Source organism: Eretmochelys imbricata, chromosome 8 (assembly GCF_965152235.1).
Source record: "Eretmochelys imbricata isolate rEreImb1 chromosome 8, rEreImb1.hap1, whole genome shotgun sequence".
In the NCBI taxonomy this organism is placed as follows: domain Eukaryota; kingdom Metazoa; phylum Chordata; order Testudines; family Cheloniidae; genus Eretmochelys; species Eretmochelys imbricata.
In genome coordinates, this window is record NC_135579.1 from 2056442 (window position 1) to 2076285 (window position 19844).

Sequence of the window (19844 nt, forward strand, 5' to 3'; positions counted from 1 at the left end):
TCCACCCACTGGCATGGGCTGCCTGGCTCTCTCATAGACTTGCACAATGCCCGTCCCTCAACTGCTGAGTGGTTTAGGCACTCAGACTAGCACGCTTGGCTTGACTGTCTGTGCAGATGCAATCGCAATACAATATACTTCCCACCCTGAAACACTGGGGTCTTATTGGGCCGGGGTCAGCCTCGCATGAAGTGTCTAAGCCTCAAAAATAAACATCATAAAACTTCCTTTATGATTATTTTTTGCCTTCTTGTTTCATGAATGTGCGTCCTTTCCAGCGAGCTCAGGGAGGGATTATGCCAGAGAGTGATATTTCCAACAAAACTACAGATAAAAGGACCAAACCCAGAAGAGGATCCTTGTTTCTGACTCAGGCAAAACTCTCGTTGGAGCCAGGGAGTCAAAGCCTGCAGTCTTTAACCCGGTAGCTAAAATCATCCTGCCCTTTCAGGGTATGTCTGCACTGCAGACTGAGGTGTCGACATAACCCCGCTAGCACGGCTAAAAGTAGCAGGATAGAATGCGCCACTCAGGTTCCCTTTAATTCACTCCCTGCCCATATGCAGGTGGGATGTGGTCTCTAAAGACGAAACCCTTTGTCCCTCCTTTGCTTACATTACTTCCTTAGCACAAAGGATCTCTTTTATGCAGTGTCTATATTTGCTTTTCAGTCTTCATGGCAGTACATGTGGCGTTTAATTATGGCTCATTCTATTGCAAGGGCCCTACCCTCATCTATAATGCTTTAATGAAGCCTATACTTGTCTCAGAGACTTTAAGGCCACACATCGCAGGCCACAGAACCTTACCCACCCAGTTCTGCAATGGGTCCACAACCTCTGGCTGACTTACTAACATCCTCAAATCATAATTTAAGGACCTGATGTTACAGAAAATCTAGCTCAGACCAGCAAGTGACTTGTGCCCCACAGTGCAGAGGAAGGCAAAATCTCCCAGGGTCTCTGCCAGTCTGACGTGGGGAAGAATGCCTTCCCAACCCCAAATATGGCGATCAGTTAAACCCTGAGCATGTGGGGGAGACCCATTAGCCAGACCCCTGGGAAAGAATTCTCTGTAGTAGCTCAGAGCCCTCCCCATCTATTGTCCCATCTCCAGCTGTTGGAGTACAGCAGAACCCCAATTATCCTATCTATTTGGACCGGGGCTAGATAGGATAATCAAAAATTCAAATAATCCAGAGAATGGGAAAGTGCAAGGCTGAAGCGCCATCTAGTGGCCACAGGAGAGATTGGCAGCTTCTGGACCCGGAGTCCTGGTTGTCTGGTTAATACAGAGAGATGGATAATGGAGGGTTGGATAATTGGGGTTCTACTGTATTTGCTAATAGCAGTTGTGGACGGGTCATATGCCATTGTAGGCAACCTCAGTATACCATCCCCTCCATAAACTTCTCAAATTCAGTCTTGAAACAAGTTTGAGAGTTTTCCCCCCACTGCTCTCCTTGGGAGGCTGTTCCAGAACTTCACTCCTCTGATGATTAGAAACTTGCATATTCTTTGGCACAGAATTCACCCCACCAAACATATGTTAACCTTTATCCATTGTTTCCAAACCCAGACTTTCAGCTGAAGTCCTAGCTGACCATCTGTCAGTGAGAAACCTAGCACAGCAAGAAAACCCTGGAGAGGATGGGGAAGGACAGTATGGCAAGTCCTCACACCTCCCTAAGTGTCTGTAGAATGCGTGGAATCTGTAGAGGCCCAGCTTCAGGCCCCTTTAAAGTCTCATGTAAACCCTATATTCGTCACCCCAAATAACTGATTCAAAAGCTGTTGCACCCTAGAATATCTTACAACATATGTAATGCAGTACGCAATCTGAATAGCATTCAATGTAACAACTTAATGGCGTGGTCCATCCACATTACCAGATTCCTCCCTCCAATTTCATAGCTTCCACCGCATACACAATGTGCTCATTGTCCAGGAAAAACAAAGGACCCACTGTACAGCAAGCTTTGTTAACAAGCTGGGTGCAGCCTGTGTGTTTATTGCATTCTCCTGGGCATCTCGCTGATAAGAAAATGTTCTTTACAGCTCCGTACAAGCCTCAATAAAAACCAGCTAGCTTCCAGAGCCAACAGTGCTGTTAGGGTGGTGATTTCACAGTCAAGGTTGGGGAGATACACACATTATATCTCTGTGAGCTCGGGCAGTGGAATCTGAGAAACATCATCTACTCAGCAGAGCAGCTACAGACTTGACTCCCACTCACCCATCACCTCCACCATGAAGATAAGAGGTGTCTTTGGGCTGCTCGGTCTGGCGCTTTTCAGCTCTTTTTCCGGTGAGTTGATTTTGTTGTAGGCTGTGTAACGCCCCTTGGCAGATATCTCTAGCCCTCTTGAAGCCAAGAAGTCAGTGATGTATGCACATCCTTAAAGAGGTGACACTGAGCTAGGGTTTGTGCCAAGAACAGTTCCAAGCCAGCGGGTTGGTATGGGATTTCTCTTTGGATGAAATTCATTCCTATGCAGAGAGCTCCTGCAAGGCCTCTGTACCACTTAAGTCCTACTTGAACCTATAGGACGTTACCAGGACTTGTGGGTCGTAGAGGCAAAGTTCACATTGCATTTCATCATTAAGGAGCAACCAAAAACTCTGTTTTTATTAAACAATCAAAAAATTCCAGCTGTAGAACGTTATCTGATATTTACTCAGAGGAGATATAATATTAGTTGTGGCCATCAATACAAGAAGGAACAGTTGGTTTCCTGAGTTAAGAGTGTATATTTGGTTATTCTTTAGGATTAATGTTTCCTAATGGATGTTTATCAAAGATGCTGCTTTGTTTTTATCATTTTTGTCTCTGTTTTTTGTTCCAAGGTGTCGCCAATGGGGCAGGTCAGGTGAGTTTCAGATCTTCTTTGTCATTTTCCCCTGATCCCTAGGTCCATCACAGATAGGCACATATGGAAAACCACTAAACACCAATGAAAGAATAGAGGTGCCTCAAAAAGTGAAATGACTGCCTTGCTGTAGAATTGAGACAATGGATCCCTGGGATTTGGATCCATTGTTTCCACACGGTGCAACTGATAAAAACAAACAATAACTACTAATAATATAGGATGAAATTTACCCCAGCATAGAGGGCCAATGCAAGGCCAATGTACCGCTTAAAGCCCACTTAAACCTTAGTGCAGAGGGGTCAATTTAATCCATAATGCATTTGTCAAGGCCCCTTGTTAATTTAATATACTCCATGTGCTTTTTAGTTCAAACACAATTGCATCACATGTGATCAAGTATCCCTTGCCTTTTGTTTTAAAAGCTACACAAAATTTCAGCCATCTGAATATAATTAAGGGACTTCAGTGAATAGTTCATAAAATTGACTGATTCCAAGAAAATCACCTCATTTTCTAGTCTCTCATTTTCCACCAGCAGACTCCATTTTACCTGAATGTTTTGGCTATGTGAGAATATTTGTTGCATGAGGATGGTGGGCACCATTATAAAAACCTACACAGATCTACGGGTGGTGTGACAAAGTTCCTCCTTTACCTTGGTGGGTCCTGCTCTTATTGGCAGATTTGCTCGCCTCAGAGATTCACGGCAGCCCTCAGTTTGGCCACTTTCGTGGCTCAAATCTGCTGTTTTACTCAGATAACCTCATCACCAGCCAGCATGGGGAAAAGGAAGGAAAACAATACCCATAGTCTCTGCTGATCCACCATGTGGGTCGGGGAACAGCCCAGAAACCTTCCCCTCTGGTGGAATGCACAGGGCCCTGTGGCCTGCAGCTGTCTAGAGTGCCTCCTGGAACAGCTGGGCGACAGCTACAACTCCCTGGGCTACTTCCCCATGGCCTCCTCCCAACACCTTCTTTATCCTCACCACAGGACCTTCCTCCTGATTTCTGATAATGCTTATACTCCTCAGTCCTCCAGCAGTCCGCGTTCTCACTCTCAGCTCCCAGTGCCTCTGGCTCTCAGCTCCTTACACACACACCACAAACTGAAGTGAGTTCCTTTTTAAATTCAGGTGCCCTGATTAGCCAGCCTGTCCTAACTGATTCTAGCAGTTTCTTCTTAATTGGCACAAGGTGTCCTAATTAGCCTGCCTGCCTTAATTGGTTCCAGCAAGTTCCTGCTTGTTCTGGAACTGCCCCTGTTACCTTACCCAGGGAAAAGGGGTCTACTTAATCTGGGACTAATATATTGGCCTTCTAACAATCTCCTGTAGCCATCTGGCCTGACCCTGTCACATAGGTAATTTTCAAAAGAGCCTAAGGAGGTTTTCTCCCAAATCCCACAGAGGCATAGGCAGTTCCTTGGTCACCTCCCAGCTTTAATTTGGGGCTCTGGTAGGTTTTAGTCCTTCAAAATCCACGACTGGGTTTTCCCCATGGTTATGTGTTCATCCATTTGAGATCCAGAACCATTACCCAGACTGGGCAGATCAGCCCTTTCTTTATACAGCTAGGGTCTTTGATCCTGGCCTTCTGTAACAGGTAATCAGCAGACAATGACCCTCTCCTCAGGGCATCATTTCAGAAGGCTGCATTTTTGCATAACCAGAGCCGGGGAATTTGCACTAATGTCTCCCTGGGGATTCCCCAGGAAATCCACTTCACACTTATTGTCCCAAAAGTCCATCCTTGTCCGGCCCATTTTCCATACAGTCTTTCGAACTCCCAGGCCTTACATCTGTCACATCCCCCCGAGAGACGTTACATACAATCCTGGCCCACAACGATACAGAAACTCAAAACAATAATGTCTTTGAAGGATATGGCAGGAAATTGAGGTTTGAAATCCTAGCCTATCTTTTGAGGCTCAATCTTTATTGTCTCCCAGAAGGCGACCAGTGTCAGCGTAAAGACAACACAGAGAACATGCTCCAGGCTGAACTTCGAGCTTGGCAACATTTTTCAGCTGAAACGTTTTTTGCTAAAAAAATGCAGATTCAGGACACAACCATCCAATGACCTTGAGTCCCTTTTGTTGAATTTTTCATTTTAAAAAATCAGAAAAAAATCAGAACATTTCATTTCCACATTTTTTGAGCAAAATATTTTCAGCTTGAAATGGCTTTTCGCTTCAGATTTCCCTCTAACTTTGTATTTTGAAAAAATCAAAAATGTTTTAAAATGCTTAAAAATCAAAACAAAAGGTTTAGTTCCCTTTTCCATTTTCCAAAAATTTCCAAAAAATTGGGAGTTTGGTCCAAACGGAAACTGTACCCAGGTATAAGAGCTCTGTGAAGCTTCCTCTGCAACCCATCCCCCCTTTTCACGTATATATAACTTTTTGAAATTACCAACAAACCAAGAAAAAAAAATCATTATTCACCCAGCTCTGGTGAGCTCTCCTTCCCCTCCAGAGCAGGAGATCTAGAGGAACCTAGGATGATTACCACCCCTTCCCCTCCCATTCAGGATGGGGGGAAAAGTTCTAGTATGTCCTATAAAGTCTCTGTTAAAGGAACTACAAGGGGATGGCACATGCAAAGAGTGGGGTACAGGTGGGGGAGGACCACAAGGCAAAGTGGATACACAGAGAAGCACAGAGCTATCAGGTGTAATGTTGTAGTAAAGGTCACACCCAAATGACACTCTCTTTTGCAGCCTCTTTGCAGTCTCTACGCAGTGCTTCCCAGTAGAGAAGTTCCTTGTCCCAGGATGGCTGACCCAGTCTGTGGCAGTGATGGCGTCACCTACCCCAATGAGTGTTTGTTCTGCAGAGAAATCCTGTAAGTTCTTAAGTAACTTCTTCTGATTAACCAAAGCAGCAAAGCACCACAGAAAAGCCCATAGTATAAGCACCACTGGGCTGGGGATGGACGAGATGGCTTGATGTGATTCTGCGACTCATCGTTGTGAGTCTGGTATTCACTGATCAGAGATCAGTCCAACCAGAGATCACTTGGGAGCTATCTGATTTAAAGGAGTTTAGTTAATTGTATCAGCATCATAGAACTGAAGAGATGTAATGAGTGAAATTCCTGCAAAGTGCTCACAAACTAACCTCTCTTCACATACTCTTCTCTCTTTCTCTCTCAAGACGTGGCAACAAGATTGTCAAAAAGCATGATGGAAGATGTGTTCAGGTACAGCCAAATATCTGCTCTGTTCATTGTTATAACCTACTTCCTGATACATTAGCAATGGCATGTCCTCACAATAGAGACAGTATGAATGTGTAACCCACACACTCCTGGGTGTGGTGCTCTGTCCCTTCTAGTGCCACCAAGACCACTTAGAGATTAATGAGTCTGCTACTGCCTTAGCTAAGGGTCACATGGCTTTTAGCTCATGCAGTAGAGGCTCATGCATTTAGCTCCAAAGGTCCCAAGTTAAATTAATAGGCAGCAGGTTTAAATTAATAGGCAGCAGGTTTAAAACAAACAAAAGGAAGTATTTCTTCATACAGTGCACAGTCAACCTGTGGAACTCCTTGCCAGAGGATGTTGTGAAGGCCAAGACCATAACAGGGTTCAAAAAAGAACTATATAAATTCAGGGAGGATAGGTCCATTAATGGCTATTAGCCAGGATGGGCAGGGATGGTGTCCCTAGCCTCTGTTTGCCAGAAGCTGGGAACAGGTGACAGGGGATGGATCACTTGATGATCACCTGTTCTGTTCATTCCCTCTGGGGCATCTGGCACTGGCCACGGTCAATAGACAGGATACTGGGCTAGATGGACCTTTGGTCTGACCCATAGGGCCATTCTTATGTTTTTATGTTCGGTTCGATCCTGCCCACCAATGACTGGGGTCTGTCGGTGTTACAAATGCACTAGCAACCGAGCTGGGAGCAACAAAAATTTCCATTTTGCAGGAAATTCTGCAGTTTTGAAATTTGTTTTTGTTCCAAACTTGAATGAAAACAAATTTAGAAATTTCCCATAAAATAAAATTTTCCAAAATACCCACAACACTGTTTCAGTTCAGTTAAAACATTTTGTTTCAATTTTGAGGTTTGATTTTCTATTTTATTCTAACATATAACAGAATATAAACATTGAAACAAAATGTCATTCGGAACAAAAAATCCCAACGTGGAATTTCAGTAATTTTTGCCTTGAATGGTACATTATGTTCCTCCAGAACTGTACACCTTATTACTTGGGATTGTATCTTGCACGTGATATTAACACCACTGACCTCAGCTTCGCCTTTCATGCAGCCTTTTCTGCTTCCTAGAATTGGCCTTGTTCTCCTCTTCTTTTACCTCCTCCCGGCAGACAGGGGAGAGAGACAGCAAGTCAGTTACAATCCGATCCCTAGAAGAAGGAGAGGGAGGGTTATAGATTGAACCTTGTGTTGCCTTGTGACTGTTGCAGGTTGACTGCACTGGCTACATGAAAACACCCACAGGTCAGGAAGCGGCCTGCACGCTGGAGTACAGCCCAATCTGTGGCACTGACGGCGTTACCTATGGCAACAAATGTGCTTTTTGCTCTACTGTCGCGTAAGTTCCACAAGAGCTGCTGGGCCATTACAGAGATGTATGGACATTTCGATCATCGTGTTGGTTCCCAGGGTGCGATGCGGTGATCTAATTCTTGAGAGGCTGCTCTGTGTTCATCCACCCTAACCTTGCTTTCTTCCCGAAGGAATGGAGCAGACGTTGACCAGAACAATGATGGAGAATGTCCCCAGGTAAAGCCCAGACATCAGCCTTATTAACTGTTTATACGTATATATGGCATACCTTCAATTCAGTGCGTCAGCATGGCCAACCTGAAGGAAAATATCTGTGTTATGCTGATACCGTTTTCAAGGCACTTGGCGACAAGACTGGGAATATGATAGGAGACACGTGTTAAGAGTAGCCCAGAGCTGTCAAATGTGATGGGGTAACTTTAACACAGCCTTCTAACACACACCTCGGTGTGCAGAAAAACTCCAAACCCTCAAACTCTGAGATCTGCTGGTATCGGCTGCTCTACTAACTGGGAAAATGGGCTTTGCCATGGCTGTTGTCTCACCCTACTCCTGAACAAAGAAAGCTGGCGAGTCAATTATTATCAGAGGCATTGATTAGCAATGAGCAATAATTCCTCTGTCTTCGCCAGTCTGATTTGCAAGGCCTCTTCCTTCTTTCTCAAGACCCTCTTCTGCTGCATACCAACCCCAACCAGGAACTGGCCCATGGACAATGGCCAGGCTTAGGGGCAGCTGGGGAAAGTAGCTATTTATGTAATGTATGCCTTTGTTTCTCTTCTCCACCTTCCGCATGTTGCGGAATGACATCAGAGTTCAAGCTCTTCAAGGCAGAGCCAGTGCCTATTTATATAGTGCCTAGCACAACAGAGCCCTGATCCTGAGACGGGTCTTTGGGCACTAGGATACTATAAATATTAAATATTTACACAGTACATGAAAAGATGGGAGTTGCCTTACCAAGTGGGGGGTCAGTTCTAGGCAACTCCCATCTTTTCATGTACTGTGTAAATATATCTACCTACTGTATTTTCCACTCGATGCATCTGATGAAGTGGGTTTTAGCCCACGGAAGCTTATGCCCAAATACATTTGTTAGTCTCTAAGGGGCCACAAGGACTCCTCGTTGTTTTTGCTGATACAGATACACAGCTACCACTCTGAGAACTTTAATAAACACCTTGACAGGCCAGTCAGTGTTACATGACATAGGAACAGCCATATGGGTCAGACCAAAGGTCCATTTAGCCCAGTATCCTGTCTTCCAACAGTGGCCAATGCCAGGTGCCCCAAAGGGAATGAACAGAACAGGTGATCATCAAGTGATCCATCCCCTGTCACCTGTTCCCAGCTTCTGGCAAACAGAGGATAGGGACACCATCCCTGCCCATCCTGGATAACAGCCATTGATGGATCTATCCTCCATGAATTTATCTAATTCTTTTTATACCATGTTATAGTCTTGGCCTTCACCACATCCTCTGGCGAGGAGTTCCACAGGTTGACTGTGCGTTGTGTGAAAAAATACTTCCTGTTGTTTGTTTGGGCAAGACAGCATGCTGATGTTCGTCCTGCAGCCACCCAACTCTGCTGGCATCCCAGAGCACCCCCATCGCCCCTCACAAATCTAGCGCCCTCTTGAAACCTGGTTCTCTTTCTTCAGGACCACCTACATTCTACATAATCCCCTAGCCGAGACAAACACTGCAGCTGCTTAGCCCAGAGGAGTCTCATTTCTCTTCTGCTTCCCTTAGAATTCAGTTCAGATCCCCAGTTACTGGCCCACAGTTCCCCTGGGTCCCTCACCTGTAGAGGTTTAAACTGGGTTTTAGCAGAAGCATTCAAAAGTTATTGGTCCCTTTCCAAACCCCTCTCACTGGCTGGCACAAAATGACTGTCACAAGCAGCAAGGAAAAGGGACCAAGCATCAAAGAAGTGCTCTGTATTTTAGCCAGTTAGCAGAGTAAGGGGGGAGGCTATTCCTCCAGGGCTACTCGTTGCTAATCAGTCTCTCTCTCTCTCTCTCTCCAGACTAAGTAACAGAAAACTTCACCTCAGGCAGTATGGGGAATGCTGAATCCCCAGTGGTGCCGAGCTGATAGTGGCCCTTTTGCTTGCACTTTCCGCCAGCAAAGCCCTGCAATGAAATACCTTCTCCCTTCACCCCAGATTCCGGCAGCTCACCGGGGCTTCTCGATCCCTCTGTTGGCTTGATCAATAAAGTAAACTCAGCAGCATTCTTTGCCTCAGTTTGTTCTTTGGGCAAGGCGTTATGGCCTCCAGGGTCCTGGCCCTTAGGTACCATCCGACTGTAATAAACATGATTAGTAATGCGAACACGTGGGGGAAAGGGAAATGAGTTGCAGGGGAGCACGTCAGTCACTCATCCAGAGGTTAGGGACTATGACAGGAGTGGGTGGGTGAGGCCCTGCGGTCTGCAATGTGCGATCGCGGTGGTCCCTTCGGGCCTCGGAATCGGAGTCTGTCTATGAGGCCACAGAGTGTAACGCCAGTAACATGCACTAGGTGGCCCTCTTACTGGAGTTTATTATGCAATTTTGCAACATTATAGCAACTCGCATTCTGCTTTGATACAAACCAGGGGTTCTCAAACAGGGGGTCGTGAGGTTATTAGGTGGGGGGGTCTCGAGCTGTCAGCCTCCACCCCCAAACCCCACTTCGCCGCCAGCATTTATACTAGCGTTAAATATTTTAAAAGTGTTTGTAATGTATGGGGGCGGGGGGAGGGAGTCACGCTCAGAGGCTTGTTGTGTGAAAGGGGTCACTAGTATAAAAGTTTGAGAACCACTGATATAAACCATAGGCGCCCACTCCGTGGGTGCTCTGGGGCTGGATGCTGAGCACCCACCCGCAGCCCCACTATCAGCTCCTCCCCCCAGCGCCTGCCACCCGCCGCAATCAGCGGTTTCCCAGTGAGCAGGAGGCTCTTAGGTGGGGGGAGCGAGGACGCAGCACGCTAGGGGGAGGGGGTGGAACTGGGCGGGAAGAGGTGGGGTGGGGGTGGGGCCTTGGGGGAGGAGGTGGAGTGGGGCCAGGCCTAGGGCAGAGCCAGGGGTCAGCACCTCTCGCACATTGTAAAGTCAGCACCTGTGATATAAACTGTTACTAAAACTGTAGTTTCCCCCCTGCCTCCGGCTTGTGGGGGGTTAACTGTAGCCCATAGACCTTGGGCAGGCCTCTTTGCTTAACCAATGCCTGTGTCTTACAATGGCACTCGGGGGGGAGGCTGTGAGTTGTGTGTGCCTCGCATCGTTTTGCCCGCCTGGGAGCGTGAAGCCAATGAAAACATCCGTCGGTGAGTGTGTGTGACAGAGGCGGTGGTGTGAATTTTGACCCGCATGAGTGTGAGTGACACGTAGCAACCTGCCATCTCAATGCGCCCGAATCAGCTAAAGAGCATGCAGACAAATGAACCCCCCACCCCCTGCGTGAGGGTGACAACATCCTGCATGACCTGACACCTGCTCACCTCTCTGTCCTTTCTCCGCTTTCCACTCTCTTTCCGCACAGCTGATGCATGCAATGTAGAATCCATCTCGTCTGGTTTATAATCTGGGACTTCCAAATACCCCTCCTGGCCTTTCTTACTCCATTGCTTGGCATAGCAACAGTCCAGCCACCTCCCTTCATGGGCTAGGCTGCTGTCTCCCTCCTTCTAGCATTAAAACGAAGCAATTTTCAGTAGAAGACCTAGTAACTCGACGTTCTCCATATTTCCAGTTTATCAGTAATTCAATGCAATATACAATGTGGTTTCTGGAGCGTCTGTACTCTTCCTTCGCCCCAGGCTATGGGAACAGGTAGTCCTGTCATGTCAGAACGGACACAAGGAGCCGTGCCAGTGGGGGAAATGAGGAATCGGTGTCTGCTCAGGACTCTGCTGCCAGTGTCCCGCAGGCTCCTCGGTAAAGTCCTATACCCTGCTCTGCCACATTGCTTGGCAGCACCACTCCAAGTCTACAAGGGAGAGGTGGGCTGTGGGTTATGCCATGGCTCCTGGTTGGCTAACCGGGGTGTAGCTTCCTTGGGGAAGAGCAGAGACATGAGCGTGGCAGGGAACTCTCTCCAACTGTGAATCATTTTGAATCTGTGACTCTGAATCACAAACAGGAGTTGCCAGGGCTGCCCTCCCTATCTGCCCCTCCGAGGGTGCCCCGCTGGCCTCTGCTGTGCCACGGGTTCTGAGGGAGGCAGGCCATCCGGGTCAGCACTTGCCCCTGGCCCCATTTGGCCTGCGAGAGGCTCAGAGAAGATCCCTCGCAGGTCAGATGCTCCTAGACAAATTAGGGAGCTAGGAATTTCCACACCTGCTCACAGCAGCCAGCGGCCAGTTCCAGATGCTGCTGGGAAAGGTGAAAAAAACCATCATTCAGCTGCCAAGACTTGGTTGGTCCTCTGGTCTAGTCCTCCACTCAGCCCATGCAGGATTGTTTCCTAGGGCACATTTCTTAATGTTTTGCTCAATCCAGCCATGCTCCATCACATGATAAACTCTGATCCGGGGAGGTTGTGGGGAACTGAGGTGCCCATATGCCATGGGGCTGGGTGACCTAGAAGGACAGAACACATGCTATAGTTTCCCTCAAGAACACGAGTGTCTTAATGCAAATATTCCCTTTGTTTACCTCCTCCTGTCCTCATTTAATGTCTTGTTTCATAGACATTATCACAACACACAACACACTCAACAAACATCACGTGTGACTGACACCATGGTAATTTACCAGTCCTAGCCCGTTCCACTTTGATGACATTTTTATAGGCTTTGGCAAAGTTTCCTCTGCCACTGTCCAGCATCTCTGCAAATGTTTAAGAGGCATCTGCACTGGCATAGGAGTAATAATTACGTTTCAAAAGACTTAACCAAACCCAGGTTTTTTTAGCTGCACCGAAACCAGACACATTTCAAACCTGTCTTGGATTTTTTCAGGGATGTTTGTGTGATGGGGCACTCTTCACTTCAGCCCCTGCCCCCAGTCCCATTGCGGGGCACCATGGACTGACCTATCTTTGAGCAGCTCTTTGGTTTATTGTATGAGGACCTGGCTGGTGCTAAGGAAGCAAAAAAACCTCCTGTTCTCGCACAGATAGTCATACTAACGAGTTAGAGCTGATATTATCTGTATGTGCACACCATTGCCTGGTAGTTCAAAGGTGGCTTAGCAGTTCACATGTGACACATTTAATTGTGACTTACTCTATGGTAAATATTCTGCCCTTGTTTCAGGAGTACTGGGATCTGAGGTTTGGATCCAGCCCACCTCTGGTTTCAGTGGCAGGTTTATACATTGTGAAATCCTTTCTCCTGTCCTTGTCATTCTTGGGGGGCTTTCAGAGCCGTTAGCAATGGCAGTGCTGTATGAGCCACTCTCCATTCTTGGTTGAACTGACCTGAAGACGATAGCTCTTCTTTGCTAATGTGATCCTTCTAGCCGCTTGCATCCAAAGGCACCATGTGACAATACAGGTGCCAGGAACCACAAGACGCTAGATCTCACCCAGCTCTGTCTTTATGCAGGAAGCCCCATTGTCCTCAATGGAACTGTCTGTCTGGGATGGGCAAATGAAACAATATGTAACATTTCTTGTCTCAAAGGACTTGTTATCCCCTTTTTACAGATGGGCAAACTGCATGTATGTGTTGTCTCTCAGGTTGCACAGAAAGTAAGTGGAAAGAGCTGGGCAAAGAGCCCAGGTCATCTGATTCTCCAGCAGGTGCCTTCCTGCTGACACCAAAGGTGGGACTGGGGCCAGGATGTATTCTCGGGTTTTAGGAGACCTGAAAAACAGCTTATAGCCCCAGTTTAAATAGCTGAAGGAGGAGCATCAGCATGTCTGATCTGGGACTCCGCAAACAGCCATGAAATCATATCACTTTATGCTGCCTCTCTCCACCCCAGCTGAACAAATGTAGTCTTGACTTCAAAAATAGAAAGGGTGCCCCAAATAATTGGTTTCACACCCACTCCATTCTCCTGGTGTGAGTCATTTCCTACATGTCCCTTAAGAGCCAGCCTGCTGCACTGCAAAACCCCACTGCAGGGACTCAGGAAGGGCCCCGTAGCACGACAATTACCAGCCTCCCTCCTGAGTCACTGCTTTGAAAGTTCTCCCTTTGTGAGACTCCTGTGATTACTGGAGAAAGGGAGATTACCATTGGCGGAGCCATTTAGAAGCCGTAGTTTGTGACTTGCATACTTAACCCAGTTCTCTGGGTTTGATGTGGATAGGGCAGCATTCCTAACGCCTGGGACGGAGCCTCATAAACAACAGCTGGTTCCTAGGGCCAATGATTACTTGGGAAAGGAGAGGGAGAAAGTTTTCATAATGCAAGTGGGGAACGTGAACGTGCCCGTGTGTATATAAAGAGATGGAAAGGCAGGTACATGAGCACTCTCTGTGGGTTTCTTGCTGAGAGAGCATCTCCGGAGCAGGCTGTTGGCCTTGCACAGAACAGCCATGAAAACAACAGGTTACTTTGTGCTACTCGGCCTGTCTCTTTTCTTCTTCTTCTCTGGTGAGTAACTCTTCCTGCAGCTTGTACATAGTGCTGTCTAACATCTCTAGCCCTAGGGAGCCTTGATTACTGGATGTCAGGGGCAGCAGCAGCAGGGGGTGAGATAAAACTGAAAGGGAGCAAATAATGCAGCACCGATTGCTGCTAAGATTGGGCTGAGTTTTTAGATGAATGTGCTTGGAACTGCATCTCTGCCTTTCTAGTGTTCCCAGCCAGTGACTGCTGCAGCCCAGGTGTTTGCCCTCAGGAATGGCAGTGACGACAGATATTTTAAGTGATTGTTACAGGATGTTTGTAGAAAGCACATTTGCAAGTGTGACGTTTGGCACCAGCAATCTGAGAACTGTGCTCCAGTGTTGCCAACTCCTGTGAGTTTATCATGAGTCTTGCAATAGCTGGTGTTTTTCTTAAAGCCCCAGTTCCTGGAAGCATGTGATTAGGACAGAATCTCAGTGTTCGTTCAAAAATGTCTCGTCCTCAAGAGTGTGAAGAAAAGCTTGAAAACAGGAGCCGAGGGCCCCCCCGGAGATGCAAAGAGCCGAAGGCAAATTAAAACCCCTACGTGTATTTATTCATTTTTTTAAAAAATCTCATGATTTTCAAGCTAATCCCATGATTTATTGAGCCTGGCTCACGGTTATTGAACATCTGGAGTTGGTCTCCACACGGATACCCAGGGACTCGCGTGTCCCGTTCAAACAGCTCCAGTTCAGCGTGTTGCGTGCTTGCCAGAGAGAATCCACAGGCCGACAACTGTTTGCCGTTGTTTTTCAGTGAGCTAGTTACAATAGCAAACGCTCTTGAGAAAAATCACAGGCTGTGTGTGGACGAAGAGCGGGGAAAGGCACGGAATAACTGATCGATTATGGCTTATTCACCCAGCTCAAAGTGAGACTTAATTAGGGCAGAGATCCACCAGAGCTCTGGAGCTGCCTGCTCCAGAGGAGGAAGACACCAGAAGGCCCTGTGGTCTTATATAAGCCAAACAGGCATCTGAGAGCACAGCTGACAAGTCTCGTCACGCTTCATCTGTGACATTTTACGCCAAGTATTTGTTGAGCTGATTTCCAAAAGATTTGCACATAAACTGCAGCTTATGGTCAACACAGCCTGTGATGTTCAGTGATCAATTGGGGCTTAAGCTGCTCTCCAGAGCTCTGCTTTATTCTGTGTCCAGCTGGCCAGGCATAACAACAAGGCTGCCACAATGCCCTGCCCAGTCTCTGGGAAGCTCAGCCCTTAAAGCACATGCCACAGTACCACACAGCCTGCCTGAAGAAGTAGCAGTGATAAAACATGGAGATGCATAGAAATTGCTAGCGCAGGTTGGATGAGGTGGATGGGTAATTGGGGCTTCGGAGGGGACCGGGCTAGGATGTCTGGGGGGTGCTGGGTGGGTGGGGGAGAAGGAGGGATGGACGTTTAGGGGGCAGTTGTGTGGGGAGGGGAGGCAGAGTGGCTGCCTGGCTGGTGCCTGCAGAGCAGGTGCATCAGTGGCTCCTGGCAGCCAGGAGTGACTGGCTGGATGTCGAAGGCTCCAGCCAAGATGCCGGTGCCGTGCATGGGTGTCATGAGATGCTGGGTCCTTGGCAGCCCTGAGAGGAGGGGTGTTAGGACAGTGCCCGTGTCATGCCAGCACAACGGTGTTCCAGTACTTCTGATTGCCAAGACGCCATCTCTCCTTCTGTAGTGAAGAGCTGGGTCTAGGGGTGGGGGGGGTCTCCCTGGGGCCAGGAGGACCCCCCCAGAGTCCAGACCCGGCTCAGCTGCCGTCTCTCCTTCCGGAGCAGAGAGCCGCCGTATCTCCTGCTCACACTGGGCATCTTCCAGCCAGGCTGAGCCCCTTGCACCGGGACCTGCTCCTCCAGGTACAGAAAACCCCTGAGTGGGGCTGGGTAAGGCCTACACCGCATAGCCCGTCCCAGAGAAGCACCCCACAGCCAAGTTCTCCAGGGCCAGCAGCCAGGAGCAGCCCAGTGCTGCCGCCCCACCAGAGCCACTCAGCTCCCTGTGAGGGAATGGGGACCCTCCAGATGCCCCTCACAGAGCCCACCTGCCCTCTCTCCAGGCACCCTCCCTTCCCCCTCCTCTGGCTGACCACGACTCCCTAAGCCCTCTCCCCACCAATTACAGACCCGACACTCAAAATGCCCCCTTCCCTATCCCTACCCAACACCCCCTTGGTCTCTCCAGTGCCCTCCCCCTGCCTAACGCCAGCCCCGCTTGGCATCCTCCCTGCCCCCCCAAGTACCCCGCCCACCCCTGCGGCTCTCACCTCTGCCTTCCCCAGTGTTGCCGATGTAGTGATTCTGTCACAAGATCTAGCCAAAGTCGCCCGATTTCATTACAAGTGGCAGTTTTGTGATGTGTCGCAGAAAAGCTGGAAAAAGCTCAAGCAGACCAAAAAGTCACCAGCGCTAACGACAAAATCGCTAACCTGGCAACAGCGGGGAGGCGGCAGCGAGCCGCGATGGAGGACCTGCCTCGTGGGATGTGAAGCTGGAGCCTCCCTTAGTCCGAACCCTTCTTTAATATGGGTTCAAGCACCATGTTGGAGTGCATGATCTAGGCCCCCAGGATCCTACATTCACCTATACCCCGGCTGTGAGGTTCCTCCTTAAAGCCATTGCAATGTCCCCCAGCCGGAGAGAAGGACTCAGCTCGAGAGCTTGACTGCAGGCTGTCTGGGGGTGAGGAAACAGAAAGGGGATTGATTGTCTGTTGAGGCTGACAGAAACAGACAGCTGCCATGATTCTTCCTGGCTGGCTCAGGAAAAATCTAAGCACAGCTCGTCCTGCTCAGTATCCCTGCACGGGGTCTCCCTGTGTCCTGACCTCGACGAAGCGGTCATGGGATGAACCACTGGCCACAGGACTGACCAGGAGTCTAATATTGACCACCAGGACTGGCTAATTTTCCTAAGCTGATGCCCCTCCCCCGCTCCTTCCAGGGACCTTGTCTCTGCTCCATGTGCTCTGAAGCCACAGACAACACCAGCCACCTTCAGTTATGCAGACCTGCTGCAACCTAAAATGCTCACATAGCTTAAAATATATTTTTTCACTTCCCTTTGAACCCTTTGCCTGCTGAGCGCTGCTGCAATCACAGTATTGCCACGGGGGTTAGCGAGCACCCCAAGGAGTTTGCTGAATGTACCCATGATGCAATGCAACAGCTGAGTGGCTGTGATAAGTCACTTCGTATTTTTGGTCAATTAATAAAATCCTGTACAACGATTCCGATCATTGATTTACTAGCCCTCCCCTCCCCCTACACGCAGCCTGTACTGCAGGAGATCATATTCAGGAAAATACTGTCATTTTCAAGATTTTTGTAAATGAACTCAACTTTCACTCAGCTTCCGTCAGATAGTTGGTGGCTTTGTAAAATCTTGTCTATCTGTGGTTTTGTTCCAGATGTGGCCAGTGAAGACGGGGACCAGGTTAGTGCAGCTGTTTCTGCTTGTTACTTTGCACTTCCCCCCAATCCCAGACAAATGGCTTTGTAAGGAACAGCTCAGGGCTTGGAAAACCCTAAAAAACAACGGGAACCGATGGGTGCTTCCAGGGTCCCCCAGCGCTCGTGGCAATGTAGCCTTGTATATGTGACACAATTATATAGCTGGGCTGTGGGACACAGGCAGACCCACAAGATGGACTGTCCATGGGATGAGACCTGAGCGGGCTCAGACACCACAGTGTCTGCAGAATGTATTCCAGAGCAGAGTCACACTGCTCCTTTTCCTTCTAGCTCCACAGCCCAGTCTTCTCACAGGAGAGAGACGCTGCAAATAGGTACTACGCAGGCTATTTATTTCCCAATAGCAGAGTCAATTACTGGAAAGCCAAAGCCAAACCAGCTGTACAATGTGATTAGAATCCATATCGACACACTAGCATGCTGGAGACATTTACAAACTCTAATTCGCTTGTCCATCCGGTGGGAAGGGACCGAGAGTTATGTTAGACCGATGCCTGTCTTAACCTTTCCTAATAAATGGAAGCTGCAGGACTGGAGCTTGTTCACCCAGTTTCTGAGTGCCTAGGAAAGATCGGTGCACTCAGCTGGGACAGTCTGGCTCCGATCCGCAGGGAGCTAGCTGCACTGGAGGCTGATTGGTTTTAAGAGTGTTGATATCTATTCGCTTCTGACATGACTGGGCCAACCTGTTTGGGAAACCAGAATTTCCTCTTGATAAGTAGGTGGTTACAACCCTGCGGAGATGCTCCTTCTGATGCCACATCCATTGGCCGTGGAAGGATTTCTCTCTCCAGGGAGCAGACAATACCCTTGCTGCTGTTTTAACTCCTCTCAGTAGAAAGACGAGAGTAAGTGAGTCAATTGATTATCAGTGCCATGGAAGAAAAAGAAGGGGGGGGGGGAGAAAGGAGTTTTAACGGGTTTTATTATTACTTTTGCAGTTTGACTGCAAGGAGTTCATGGACGACGGCATGTACTGCACAAGGGAGTCCAACCCGCACTGTGGCTCGAATGGCATGACATACGGCAACAAATGTGCCTTCTGCAAGGCTGTCAAGTAAGTGGAAGCAAGTCACTAAAACGAGTAGAGCTGTTCTGGCTTCCCGATTTTCTTCCCGGCAGGGAGGCCCTCTCTCCATTTTGCTTCTGCTTCTATGGACCAGTCTATAATTCTGGCCCAGTGAGAGGTTTTCTGAGTGAAGCGCCTCACCCAGAACAGACCCGGATGAATCCAAATTCGCTGGAAGGCGTTTCCGCTTCCTGAATGAAATCCACCCATGCAGGCAGTTGGCCCACAGCCTGTGCCCCCAGGTCAGTCCCTCCTGAGCCTTCTTTTGTGAACTGCCTTGGTGCACAGCCTCTTCTTAAGGTCAGGCTTGACAAAGCCCTGGCTGGGATGATTTAGTCAGGAATCAGTCCTGCTTTGAGCAGGGGGTTGGACTAGATGACCTCCTGAGGTCCCTTCCAACCCAGATATTCTATGATTTTATCATTCTGTGATTCTGCCGCACCTCCGCGAGGGGTGAACTGCACCTCTGAAAACTTCAGGAGAGGTGTCCACAGGGTTCCCAGGGCTGTGGGAGCCACCTGCCCCATGGCAAACATGTTAACTCAAAGTTTGAATGGGCTCAGACTGACTGTCTTTGTGGAACAAGGTCTAAAACCCCAAAGGAAAAGCCAGAGGCCCTTCCCGTCCAGACCACTCTGCCTCAGGCAAGAAGTCAAAAAAGGGGCCTGAACCTTCCTCTGACACATCAGGAACTGGCCAGTGTCTGAGACAGACAAGCTGGGCTGTTCCCAGGCACCAGGTCCTGTCCTGTGTCTGCGGCACTGAGCTGAATGTCTCTTATCCCCAGCAGTGCCTGAGTCTGTTTTGCTCCTTTTGTAGGAGAAGTCATGGAAGTATTCGACTGCAGCATCTTGGAAAGTGCTGAATCCTCCTCACTGCTGAGTGCTGAAAGCTTCCCTTTTGCTTTCACACCAGCCATGGCAGATCCCTGCTCACAGCCATGGTCTCCACATGCCCCCTCCCCAGGAGCTGCTGGTGACGACAGTGTCTCCATTTGGCCTGCCCAATAAAGTGAACTCAGCAGAATTTGTTGATTGTTTCCTTTGTCCGTAACAAACAGAGAAGGGCTGAAGTGAGACAATGCCTGAGGATAGAAAAGGAGGACTTGTGGCACCTTGGAGACGAGCAAATTTATTTGAGCATAAGCTTTCGTGAGCTGCAGCTCGGTTCATCGGATGCATGTAGTGAGCTGTAGCTCAAGAAAGCTTATGCTCAAATAAATTTGTTCATCTCTAAGGTGCCACAAGTCCTCCTTTTCTTTTTGTGGATACAGACTGACACGGTTGCTACTCTGAAACCTGAGGATAGAGTGTGTAATACTGAGTTACTACAGAGAATTCTT

The 19844-nt window shown here is 48.4% G+C and overlaps 2 protein-coding genes across 2 annotated transcripts; both read left to right on the forward strand.

Annotated features, from left to right (window-relative positions):
• Window positions 1–2249: 2249 nt before the first annotated feature.
• LOC144269158 (serine protease inhibitor Kazal-type 6-like) lies at window positions 2250–7657 on the forward strand. The gene is made up of 6 exons (XM_077824658.1): window positions 2250–2307; window positions 2847–2869; window positions 5593–5717; window positions 6029–6074; window positions 7312–7439; window positions 7585–7657. The coding sequence occupies exons 1-6, from the start codon at window positions 2250–2252 to the stop codon at window positions 7655–7657; spliced, it is 453 nt and encodes a 150-aa protein (XP_077680784.1).
• A 6237-nt stretch (window positions 7658–13894) lies between these two features.
• On the forward strand, window positions 13895–19367 carry LOC144269514 (serine protease inhibitor Kazal-type 6-like). The gene is made up of 5 exons (XM_077825260.1): window positions 13895–13952; window positions 15743–15820; window positions 17370–17395; window positions 18375–18490; window positions 19322–19367. The coding sequence occupies exons 1-5, from the start codon at window positions 13895–13897 to the stop codon at window positions 19365–19367; spliced, it is 324 nt and encodes a 107-aa protein (XP_077681386.1).
• The last annotated feature ends 477 nt before the right edge of the window (window positions 19368–19844 follow it).